Source organism: Scardinius erythrophthalmus, assembly GCF_964197995.2.
Source record: "Scardinius erythrophthalmus genome assembly, chromosome: 18".
Taxonomy (NCBI): Eukaryota; Metazoa; Chordata; class Actinopteri; order Cypriniformes; family Leuciscidae; genus Scardinius; species Scardinius erythrophthalmus.
The window spans coordinates 1858323-1872236 of record NC_138238.1 but is presented as its reverse complement, the minus strand read 5'-3'; the positions used below and the strand labels follow the sequence as shown (position 1 = coordinate 1872236).

Here is a 13914-nt window from a genome sequence, read left to right as displayed (position 1 = left end):
AAACCGTGACACATTTTGTTTTTTAGGATACTCTGATGAATAGAAAGTTCAAAAGAATAGTGTTTATTTGAAATGTAATCTTTTGTAACATTAAAAAAATGTCTTTACAGATCAATTCAATGCATCCTTGCTGATTAAAAGTATTAATTGTTTAATAAGGTATCTTAATGACCCAAACTTTTATATATTCTAATAGTTACTCTCTTAAATCGCTTCAAAGATCAAAATTGTCTTACTTTCTTAATTTATGTTCCCAGCCTTAATATAAGAGAAAAAAATTGAATAACCTTTCATAAAAATTTAATGGCGTTTCAAAAAAGTAATTTGATGCCAACAATCCCTCTTAATTTTTAACCATAAGTCATATAGAGACACTTTTCACCATCCAGTTGATTCATTATGAATAAAACACCCCACCTAGTCCAGTCATTTTAAGCCAAAATGGGGGTCAACCTTGAGCAAATTGCAACAGAAGCAAACTCAACTGATTTTGTATCCTCAATATGTCCTGAGTAAGGAAAAAAGAAAAAAAGCCCCGAAGAATCCCATTGGGGGAAAGTTTCGAAAAAGACCCAAATATAGCCTATTCATACGCCTATTCATTCTTTATATGAATATAAGCAGCCTTTCTTAATTATTATTGCAGAGATGGGGTTTGGGGCTGGGTCCGTGGGACTGTTTTTGGGGATTCACTTTTTTATTTTGCCTACCTTTTGTCTTCTGCATTCTCCTTACCATTGTCTCCTGTTCTTCCCTCAGACTCGTCCCCCAGAAACAGTCCCATGGACCCAGCCCCAAACCCCATCTCTTAATAATTAATAAAGGCTGGTTCTTCCTGCCTCTCTGTTGTATTAAAGCTCATGGGTAGCCTAAATGGGTTCCATTCAGACCTTAACATTAAGTATTTTACTGTTATGTGTCAACAAGATTGAACAAGACATTTTCTCCTGGCTATACCCAATGTTTAGATCTGTTGTGGCATTTATGCAAATTAGCACATATGTAATTGGATTATGCACCGTTTGTACATGTTAACAAACAATTAAAAAAAACTTGTAATACATTTTTTCTTTGTCTTGATGTAAGTAATCAACTCATGGTGATATCTAAAGGTTACAATTTTTACTCTTCACATAAGAGAAAGAATGAATAGGCGTATGAATAGACTATATTTGGGTCGTTTTGGGTCGTTATACTTTCCCCTAATGGGATCTTCAGGGCTTTTCTTTTCCTTACTCAGGACATATTGAGGATACAAAATCAGTTGAGTTTGCTTCTGTTGCAATTTGTTCACCCTTTTTTCATAAAATGACTGGACTAACCTGAATAAATCTAAAACGTCTCGACCTCAGTATCGTGATTCAATCAGAAACGTGTCCGACTGTGGAAGCAAAAGGCTTGGCAAACAGTGTTTGTGTTGGCTTGATAAAGTGCAGTGTTAAAGCAGAAAACATCCAGCTATTTCAGACCGTTCTGTCTGGATTCTGCTGACATCATCAATTATGATGTGAAACGAGAGCGTTCGGCAGGTCATGTGACCTCTGTCAGTGTTTATAGAGACACAACAAACATTACATCTACAGTGTTCAGTGATGATTCACCGTGAGAAAACCGATGATTCACGTCTATTTTCCAACCGCACTGCAAAAGCTGATTTTATTACTCAGGATTTTTGTCTTGTTTTCCAGGACATATCAGGCATTTACTGGACATGCAAAGTTATCGAGTCTTGTTTTCTGAAAAATTTATCAAAATGAAATGAGTTTGTGCTTTTAAACAAGAACAAATATCTGTCAGTAGGGTCAGAAAAATAACCTTGGTTTCCCTTTGAATAGTTTTTTGTTTTTTAATGCATAGACTACCCTCGTTCTGATGGTTGCTTCCGTTAAACTAGACTTGCTCTCTTAAAAAAATTTGCTTCTCAAGTAATTGCATTTTGATTTAAGAATGTTTAGATAGTTATTCTGGAAAACAAGACAAAAATGAGATGGAAAAGCATCATTTTTTGCAGTTACATAGGATCTGAAATCTTCTCGCAAAGTGGCAAAAGCATCAAGTCTTCCTCGTGTCCTACAGGAGGCGCTATTGAGCAGCCCTAATGTTCATACGCACGAGCTGGAATCATGATGTGCATCCAAATCATTTATTCACGCTGAGCTGTTTTAATTTCTCATGCACATTAGACACGTAATAGATGCTTTATGTATTTATCATTCTCATGCATGCTTCATAAACTGGCTGAATGAGCAGCTTCTTCCTGGCCGCGCTTCATTGCCATGTTTCATAAACTGCAGACAAAATGCATGCAAACTAATTAGTGCAGGCAACATTTTACAATCACAACATAATTACAAAATGATTGTCGAATGACAGGCTTCCAACTCACAGATTCTCCAGCTAATCACAACACAGTTCATCTCGTACACGAGCAGTGTAAAACAGACTACAGCAATTACTGGAAATACATATTCCTGTTGCATAAAGTCCAAAAGTGATGTCCAGCTGAGAGAAACGGACATCTTCAGCCAATGTTATTAAAAACATTGAGAAGAGTATATTGCGTAGTTGTGCTTATTTGTGATAATAATGCAATGAAACATGCCAGATTGTGCGAACATCTTTGAACACAAGAGAGAACCAACGGAATATTAATAACTGATTCTGTTGAAGTCAATGTTCGCTTCTTGTGTTTCTATGCATTTTTTTGTAAAATAAATAAAACCGTTTGCCTTTTTTTTGCCAAATCATTTTGTAAGACTAATACTGTAACCAAGTTTAGTGTTTTGTTCTTCCCTCATGTTTAAAATATATTTAAAATATAGGCTTGGTTTCACAGACAGGGCTTAGATTAATCCAGGATTAGGCCTTAGTACAATTAGGACATTTAAGAAGCTTTTATAAACGTGCCGTAGAGAAAAACACACATTACTGGTGTGAATCTCGAGACAGAAACAATGACACTTTCAGTTAAAACTGCTCAAACATGCTTGTTAGTCCAGGACTAGATTAAAGCCTCGTCTGTGAAACCAGGGAATCAATAATCTCCCTCATAATGGAAGATGTAGTTGATCCCTCCGGACATCACGTTTGTCCACTGCTGGATATATTGGTTGAGTCGAGTGTAAACTCACACGTGTCCGGTCTCGTGCGCCACCACGAACGCCGAGGAGAATCCGTCTTCGTGGTTCAGCGTGCAGCTTCGCAGCGGGTGACACATGCCCGTAACCGGGGCGTAACCTGGGACACACATCAAAGAGGAACCGGGATCAACTGGAATGCGGGGCATTCTAGAACTCAGATCAGTTTCAATAGGAACGTCAAAGATTCCTTGTGTTCAAAGAGCCGCTGTGGGTCACAGTCAAATCAGACACACACGTTCCTGCCTTCGTTTAAGAGCACTTCTGAACTGAAAATGTGATTACTCAAGAAAGAAACATTCTCTGTTATTCTCACATTAGGAATCGTATTTGAAAGCTTCTCTAAAAGGAGTCATAGTGCCTTCAAAGTTCACTTCTTTTGCACTCAGAAACAAGGCAATCCCAGAATGCACTGGGACAAAAAGTTGATTGTAATTACACACAGAAAAGTTTTGGGTCGGACTGCAAAGCTGCATTATTTGATCAAAAATACTGTATTTTATTTATTTAAATCAGCTGTTTTCTATGTGAATATATAGTAAAGTGTAATTTATTCCTGTGATGAATGTTCAGCATCATTACTCCAGTCTTCAGTGTCACATGATCCTTCAGAAATCAGTAAAATATGAGGATTTGATGATCAAGAAACATTTATGATTGTTGAAAACAGTTCATATTTTTGTGGAAACCGTTCATAATTCAAATGACAATTTTGTATTCTTTCTCATTTTCATGCATGTTGGGCACATAATAGACGCTTTATGTATTTGATTGTTTTCATGCTTCATAAACCGGCTGAATGAGTTCTTCTTCCCAGCAGCGCTTTATCACTGTCCTTCATAAAGAACAAGTCAAAATGCATGCAAACTAATTTGCAACATGGATGATTTACAATTATGGCCAATGCAAATGTGCTTGTTGAATGACATGCAATGCATTTGAAATAGAAATCTTTTGTAAGATTATAAATGTCTTTACTGTCAGTTTTGGTCAACTAAATGCTGAATAAAAGTATGAATTTCTTACAGACCCTGAACTTGTATTTCATTCATCCTTATAAAATATAACTAAAAATCTATTTAAAAACTCAATATTAGTATGCACTATGTATAGTTATACTTATGTTGTTGTTTTAAAGCAAAGCTGCATATATATATATATATAAAAACTCCTCAAACATTGTGACGTTTCTATGAGAGTAAATCAGAAGCTGAAGACTCGTTTTGAATATTAACACTTGAAGCGCGCAAGCAACCCGGAAAGCTTCACCGATGGATCCCACAAAGACACAGAAACGCCACATGAAGCCCGACACAGACAGAGAAGACACTCGATCAGGAGATGTGCAGCGCCAGAGCTTTAGTTAGCGAGTCTCAGGTTAAACTCTGAACGAACGAGATGATCATGCTATTGAAATCACCGGACAGTCTTTGGCATGCAGGTGAAAAGCAGAAGATGCAGATTATGAGAAGCTTATGAAGCCGCTGGTGTTTGAAAGCATCAGTGATAACTAGGCTGATGGTTTGATGATCGCATGTCTAACACTAGTGAGATTCCCAGTGCCGTTCAGCCATGTAGAGCGCTGAGGATTATTGGATTTTTTACATAACCAAACAACACATATTTCTTTAGCCAGCCGGAGGGTTGCATGAGAGACAAGCACTGCTAGCCCAGCGTTCCTCTGTCCTCACGTCCTTCAGGAGAACCAAGCTCTAGCATTGCCCTGGAGAAGCTTAGCGTTGTTAATGCTGTAATCACAGCGTATTAGATGACATTAAATCAGGACATCGTGACATGATATTAAAGCTCTTCACACTGAATATAGCACTGCTTTTACTACATCTAATATATTATTGCCATAAACGTAACATAAAAACATAAATCTGAACCATTATAGCAAGTTAGGAAGACAAGACACGTTAATATATATATATATTTTTTTAGGTTTCATGCAAACTGAAGTGTGGGATGCATTTGTCATTTTTTTTTTTGTTTGGGGGAAATAAAAAGCTAAATACAAAAATTATTTAAAGTACCTTATATATTAAACACACAATAATAATACATAAATTATCATTATTGTTAACATTTGTTCCCAGACAAAAGCTAAACTTTAGACCCTACTGTTAAATTTAACCAATTTAGTTGTTTTTCATTATTTTTATAATTTGATATATGTTTTATAAAAATCATTTTAATATATTCTCTATTAATCTATTCATTTTAATATACATATATATTTATTTATTTTAGAAAATAATTCAGCAATTTAAAATAATGATTTTTTTATTTTCTAATTTGATATATTTTTCTACATAATAAATATATTTATATTTATATTAATATAATATATTAAATAAAATGTATTAAAAAAAATATATATATATTTTTAGAAAATAATTCAGCAATTTTATTTATTGCTAGAAAATAATGTTTTTTTTTTCTAATTTGATATATTTTTCTATATAATAAATATAATATATTTATATTTATATAATATATTAAATAAAATGTATAATATATATATGTATATATATATATATATACATATGTTTATTACTAGAAAATAATAAAAGCACACATTATGGTTTTATGATTTTAAACTGTATTTCAGTCAATTTTTCATAACAGGGTTGCAAAGGTTGCAAAGCTCATACAAAATAAATGTAAAAGAAAAAAGATCTATTCATGTAACATTTATTGTGACCCCTGCGGTGGATGAGCAACATCTTCTGAAGGTGAAGAACAACGATTCGACAGCGTTAAACCCGGTTCCCTGATCCGCTTCCAAACCACGTCATTCCAGATCATCCCAGCGGTGATTAATGCAGGATCTGCTGAATCAGGGCTTGATTCGCTCCACCGCAGGAGATCCCGTGAGCATCTGGAACTGGCCCTGGATCAGGCTAAAGCTTGTGACGGGAGTGTGATGTTTGCCCTCAGGGGTGAAAGGTTGTGGTTTGAACGCTGTAGGACGATGTTATGAACACAACAGAGAGCGTGGCGTAGCAACAGCAGACGAGAGAAACAGAAAACACGTCTCCTAAACATCACACATCAGTCTCGAAACCTAAACACACATCCATCAGAATCCAGTGCCGGAACTTCAAAAACACAGGGCGGAGATCGGGAGTCAAACACAGGACAATCCTGGCGCTTCAGCTGGAAAACTGAGTTTGATCAGAGCGTAAAATAGTCTTCATATTCTTAAGGTAATGTGTGAATGTCACTGCAGTAGAACAAGTCGTTTATTGTGAAGGAAGATGAAAGAAACACACTTTATAAGCAAAAGGAAGTTTTAAATCCTAAAGCAACAGATGATTGTTTGTGTTTGCTTGTGGTCAGAGGATCATGCTGACAGTTACTGTGATTCTCTAAACTCACATGAAGTTAGTGAAGAGAAAAGATGCTAATATTTTGCATTTAATGTAATAGGGCCCTATGAAATTCCCAAATTCTTTTTTATTTTTTTCTAAATTCCATTTTTTTCCGATTAAATTTTTCTGGATTTTTTTTCTTTTCATTTTAACTTTTCTAGGCTCCGTTTTAATGGTTAAATAAAATTGTATTAATCCAGAAGCAAGTCTAATTATTTGAAATCAATACAATTTAACAGCAATTTATTAAAATTTTTGCGAAAATATAATTTTTAGAGCCTTATGACATACATTTAATTTTTTCTCAAATTCCATTTTATTTTGGTTTAATTCAATTTTAATAAACAAAAGCATGTCTAATTAATTGAATTCATAAAAACAACTTAATTTATCTTGTTTTACAATAAAAAGGCCTTTTGTAATGTTTTTTTTTTTTCAGAAATTCTGTGTATTTTAATTTATCTTTTAATCAAATGAAAATTAAACCTTTTTTTTGCAAACAAAGTGCTGCACAACAGAGGTTTACTGTTAAAATGAAAACATGGAAGAAAAATTGTGTGATTATTCCTTAAAAAATAAAGTTTTGATAATTACTGTATTATTATTAGTATTACTTTAAGACTTACATTCCACTGTACAACAGTAATATATTTCTGTCACAATTTCTTCAAGTTAAACCAAACTTTTATTCTGACGGGTCGCCGTGATGACCTTAAAGTTTCTGGGCCCTATTTTAATGATCTGAAACGCAAGTAACTTTGTGGGCGGGTCTCGGGCGCTGTTGCTGTTATACCGGCGGGATAAATGACTCTTGCGCCCGACGCAAATCTAAAATGTGTTGGTCTGAAGAGCTTCATTACTCATAGGTGTGGTTTGGGCGTAACGTGAAATAAACCAATCAGAGCGTCATCTCACATTCCCTTTAAGAGCAGGAGCGCTTGTTCCATGGCGGATTGCTATTATAACGGCGGATTTGCCAGGAGCGGTTCACAGCCGAGGAGACCGACGTTCTCGCCAGGGCCGTAAAACACAGAGAAGTGACATTGGGGATGGAGAAACACACCCAGATTAGCTTCGCTTAAACAGGCGGATGATAATTTGGGTAAATGTGTTAGCTAGATTTATGCCTATTTTCACATCTTCATGGACACAACAATGATTTCCCTCGTGTGGTAATATTTTTCCTTGTAATAATGTATGGTTTTCTAAAAATGAAAACTGCTGCATCTGTGTAGATGAGAAAAGCAAAGTGTATGTGCGTTGTGCACACGCTACATTGATTATGGCCAAGCATGCGCCCTTAAAATAGCATCTGAATAACATGCGTAACGCGCCACTGACTTTAGACGAGGTTTCTCCTGGTCAGTGGCGGAATTGTTTTCTGAAACTGCAAAATAGCACCAGGGAACGTTTGCGCCGGAACACGCCTCCTCTCTTCGCTGAACCGCCCCCGGGAGCGCAAGTTCATTCCCTAATTTACCGACGTGCGTCTGTGGAGGGAAAAGTCCGCTGTGCGCGGGTGAGAAATAGGAATGAAACACGTGTCGCTGTACAAAGTCAATTGCGCTGGGTGTAAGATAGAGCCCTCTGTGTGTTTATGATATAACGATAGTTTTTATGACTGAATTCTTCAGTTACATCTGTGTTTTCTGCATCGCGGAAATCATTGGGCCCTCATTTATTTTCAAAAAAATCATTTGAATCATAAAAAAAAAAAAAAAAAAAAAAAACCTTAACTAAAATAAACCACAAAAAGGGACCACTTGATGAAACAAAAAACAAGTTCATAGTTTAAATAGCATCATGTTAACATATCTTTGCGAAATACCAATTCAATGTTATTCCAACTTATTTGATCAGTTATGGATCTTAGTAATGGTAATATTTAATGCGACGTGAATGAAAACGAGGCAGCGACGGACAGATGTACAGCCAGTCTTCAGTCATTTTTCAGACTCAATCCGTCCCTCACAGACTCGTTTCTATTCACACCAAATTAAATTAGTTTTCTACCCTGATTAAGATGCCTCTTCAACTACAACAACGTTTTACTAATTATTTTAAATAACATGCATGCAAGAATAACTTTTAACACTGGAGATTATGAATCACAATAATTTAAATTGGTTAATTTCACTGAGATACTTAGAAAGGTAAACATTTCGACGAGGAATATTAGTATTGTTGAGAGAGCGCAGCTACTGATAATCATGTTTTCTTTTCCTCTACATGCCAAAAACTCTCCTTCGCAACATAGCGGTCAAAGAGTATTTTTGGTTGGTACGAGTTGGCATGGATGCCCAGTTTACACGGAGTGTGTCCTGGGCATCTTGATGCCAAGCGTTGGAGAACAGAAGCGTAAAGAAGCACTTACTCTGCACAGCCTCGATCGAGAGAAACACAGTACCTTGCATACCTGCGGGACCAAAGTCTTGCCTGGTGAGGAAGATTGCGTGGTCGTGATGCTCGGCGTGATCGGGGTCGAGTCTCTGCTGGGTGTTCGCCCAACGACAAACCTGTTCTAGACTCCGGGACGGGTTCCCTCGCTCAATCAGGCTGATGGACTACAACACACAACACAGAAAAACAGTTTAGTCCACACTAGTTTATAACAGCTAGGCTACACTCGGGGGTTGTGGATTAAAGCGTCTGTTAAAGGCATGCATGTAAATGTCAATTTTGTGGCAAAAAAAAAATGTAATTAAATTGCATTAAATAAATTAAATTAAATTAAAATGAAATATAAAATAAAGTCAAATGAAAAAAAATGAAGTTAAATTAAATTAAATTAAAAATGAAATAGTTAAATTAATTTGAATGATAATTAAAATAAAACAATAAAAATTAAAATAAAATAGTTAAATTAAATACAAATTAAATTAAATAAACAATTACATTAAATGAAAACTAAAATAAACAATCAAATAAACAACAAAATACAATAAAAAAATAAGTTGAATTAAATTAAATTAAAAATGAAATAGTTAAATTAATTTGAATGATAAATAAAATAAAACAATAAAAAACAAAAATAAAATAGTTAAATTAAATACAAATTAAATTAAACAATTAAATTACATTAAATTAAAACTAAAATAAACAATCAAATAAACAATAAAATACAATAAAAAATTAAGTAGAATTAAATAAAATAAAAACTTAAATAGTTTAATTTGAATGATAATTAAAATAAAACAATAAAAAACTAAAGTAAAATAGTTAAATTAAGTACAAATCAAATTAAATAAACAATTCAATTACATTAAATTAAAACTAAAATAAACAATCAAATAAAATACAATAAAAAAATTAAGTTGAATTAAATTAAATTAAAAACGAAATAGTTAAATTAATTTGAATGGTAAAAATTTTTTTTTAAATTAAATACAAATTAAATTAAATAATTAAATTAAAAATTAAATAAACAATAAAATACAATAAAATAATTTTTTTTAATAAAATTAAGTTGAATAAAATAAAAAATAAAATAATGTTAAATAAAATAAAATGGTGATTAATGCCACCACATGATGTCCTGAAGCAGAACTAGTTCAGACCACACTAAACATAAAACCAAAGGTTTGCCTGCAGTCTGGACTGATCATTCCCACATGAGAAACTTCACAGTGATCTACCTTACAAACACTCTCCTCTAAAGTCTGCATGATCACAAGGATGTTTGACACAAATAAGGGATGATGTGCAGTCAACCGGTCATTATCGTAAAGTAAACCCTGACGGGATGATTAGTGCCCTGATGCTCCGGACTGCACATTATCCTGCCTATAACATACAAACACATCAGTACATGGACATGACATACAGATCTGAGCATCCATTATTTTATTATGTAAGAAGAATAGATTAGCAGCTAAATAAACTAGATAAACACACAACAATGACAGCGGTGAGAAAACAGGAGTTAAGAAAGCATCTGATCTGGAAATGTTCTCTGCTCCAATCACATTTATTTATACAATATATTGCTTTACAGTATTAAACATAAAAAACAGTGTCAGTGTCGCTTTACAACTTCAGTTTCTACAATAAAGTGACTCCAGTGTCTTCATGTTTATCTGCGTCTGAACAGAAGAAATGAACCGGAGAAGATTTACACCTCAAAGAAGGCGGAGCCTCAGAGCCACGCCCACCTGTTACATGATCACCACACGGACCAATGGGAGATCAGAGGTCGGAGCAAAGGAGTTTTGCTTCGGGAAGCGGTTTTGAACTCCTGAAACAAACTTTGATTTGACCTGATTTTGTTTTGTCCCGCGTTTCGTAATCTCACGTGTCTCCACAGTTTTGTCAATAGTGTCTCAGAAGTTTGCAGTCAAAAGTCAATATGAGGTCAAACATTTCTCATTAAATGATCTGAGCTGCTCCACATTCATGTTATAGCTCTAGGCATCTTTGCTGGATGACAACTATTGACTCGTTTTATTTTCATTTCTCTGGAGGAATTTCAGGAGAATCATCTGACAAAAGAAAGCTTTGCTAACGTTCCTATTAAGTTATTATTATTATATAAACGCTATTTCTGAATGTTCTCTGAATGTTCAAAAACATTACAGTTTTTTAAACGGTATTTTTTAATGGTTATTCAAACGTTAACGGAACATTCCATCATTCTTCAAACATTTTAGAATGTTACATTTGAATGTGTTCTGAACATTCCGAAACAAGTTGTTACATTTAAAAAATGTTAGATGAACGTCCAACTAAGAAAACAACGTTCCATGAACTGGGTATAAATAATGTTTTTGTGCTAACGTTTTGAGAACATTATTAAAGACCAGATAAGGTTTTGTAAACATTACAGGGAAGAAGGTTTGTTCATGTAACGTTGAGAGAGCCTTTCAGACAGCAGGAACACGTGAGCGCTCCTCGGGGAGAGCGTGGGCTATTTGAGGACACTTCGCTGTTTGTTTAGCGTGAATACCCGCCGGTGAAAACCCATCTGAGACCGAGCTGAAGCTGAAATCCGATGACTGACTGGCTTTCTGTTCAGCCTCCAAAATATACCAACAACTCACTGTGACACAAGCAGACTAAACACAGCAAACCCCAGCGGGCCTGAGCAACACAATGATCATCCATCATCACAACACACACGCTCACAGCACAAAACACACTCCACATCACACGCAAAATTACAGAAGAATGACATTAAATATGATATTAATATATCTGTATTTAAAGATATATTTTAAGAGAATTAACACAAGACAATAGAATCATTCATTTACAATAACAATGATTTTATATATTTTTAATAATTGTAAATTATTTATCTTATTTTTAATAGCATTAAAACGTCTTCAGATATATCCTAAATGCATGTAGAAATGTATTAATTTAATAAGAAATATTAAATATTATATAAATATTTATTATTTATATATACAGTAAATACATATAATATTTAATATTTCTTATTCTACAGTTGTTTAGTCTGTTCTTGAAATGTCACTACAGAACATGCATTTAATATATATTTAATATATATATTTATACATATATACAGTACACACACACACACACACACACACACACACACACACACACACACACACACACACACACACATATATATATATATATATACATACTGTACATTTTAAGGGTATTAAAAAACAGGAAAAAAACAGGATAAATAATTTACAATATCAATGCTTTTTTTGTTCAGGATGGCAGCCAATTGTAAAAACATTTGCAAAAAAAAAAAATCAACATTTAAATAATTGTAAATTATTGATATTTTTCTAATATTCTTAAAATGTCTTCAAATATATCTTAAAATATAATTTTTTCTATTTTTCTAGCATTTTTTCTAATTTAATACAGGCTTTTTAACAATTTAAGAGAAAAACTGAACATGAATTTAAGATTGTCTTAGCATTCAGAATTTAATGAACAATGAGCAAATCCAACACAATTAACAATTAACAACAAACAACACATGAACAAATCCAACACGATTAAAGAAAGCATAATTATGCAAATCATATTTTTTTAAGGCTTTGTTCATTTCCAGGTTTAAACAGAATTTGTACTCATTGTGGTTTCAGTGCTTAAAATCATAAATCACGTTTTACTCAGTGTTCACTTTGCCATCTAAAATGACTGACAGCTCCTGCAACAATGAGCAAACGCTGGAGAATTTAAGAAGACGACACTAGTTTCACAACAAACTTGCGTTTTGCTAGTTGTCAACCTCAATTAATATTCTCCAGCACGGTTACTTTTGCATCTCTCAACCTCCAGCCAATCGCAGAAGCGCTGCAAGCGAGCGAGGAGGACATGCGTGTGGTGACAAGAAGCGCATGTTTATAAATGATGTGAACACACAAGAAATCATGCAGTGCGCCTCTAAAGTAGCACGAACTGAAAGTCAATCTGCAGTAATGGATTAATGCAGCGTCTCATGTGTAATGAGGCCACGCACACACACACACACACACACACACACACACACACACACACACACACACACACACACACACACACACACACAGGATTGGCGTGTGGATTCACCCTGGCACTGAGTATCAGCATTAATCTTTCAAGACACACGGCAGAGAGTCAGGTGGAAAACTATCATTCCTGCTGACATCGCTGACATATCAATCATGACATCAGCTCACACACACACACACACACACACACACACACACACACACACACACACACACACACACACACACACACACACACACACACACACACACACACACACACACACACACACACACACACACACACACACACACACACAGGATTGGCGTGTGGATTCACCCTGGCACTGAGTATCAGCATTAATCTTTCAAGACACACGGCAGAGAGTCAGGTGGAAAACTATCATTCCTGCTGACATCGCTGACATATCAATCATGACATCAGCTCACACACACACACACACACACACACACACACACACACACACACACACACACACACACACACACACACACACACACACACACACACACACACACACACACACACACACACACACCTGTACAGTCACTCACAGGCAGAATCACACTTAAAGTTTAGAAGCTTTGTTTGATTGACAGCTCAACTCTGCATTACTCACTGGATACAAATGACCAGAAGATGCATATTTTTCACTTTCTACTTTACTTCATTACATCTTAAAGGGAAAAGAAATACTTTCAATTCATCTCCACATTGGTATTGGTTCACAAAGAGATCTGAATGGTGTGTTCGCAAATCTGTCAAAGCCCTGAAGGGACGTGGTGATGGGAAAAAAGATGGGAAGAAAACTTTACGGGTTCCCCTGAGAAACTTTGCGTTTTAAAAATTAACATTTTTATTTAAAAAGCAAAAGAGGATGCAAAAGTTTTGCTAGTGAATGCAAAGCATTGAAAAGTCAT

The 13914-nt window shown here is 34.8% G+C and overlaps 1 protein-coding gene across 2 annotated transcripts in view; it reads right to left on the bottom strand.

Moving 5' to 3' along the window:
• The window catches only part of adamts14 (ADAM metallopeptidase with thrombospondin type 1 motif, 14), a 76491-nt gene that overhangs the window by 22605 nt on the left and 39972 nt on the right, over positions 1-13914 (bottom strand). Inside the window, exons 6-7 of one of the 2 annotated variants that reach the window (XM_081392821.1) lie at positions 8922-9078; positions 3132-3237 (exon numbers count right to left, since the gene is read on the bottom strand). In XM_081392821.1, the coding sequence (XP_081248947.1) occupies positions 3132-3237; positions 8922-9078 (263 nt within the window). The remainder of the gene's footprint in view (positions 1-3131; positions 3238-8921; positions 9079-13914) is intronic. The other variant, XM_081392822.1, reaches the window with a different exon arrangement.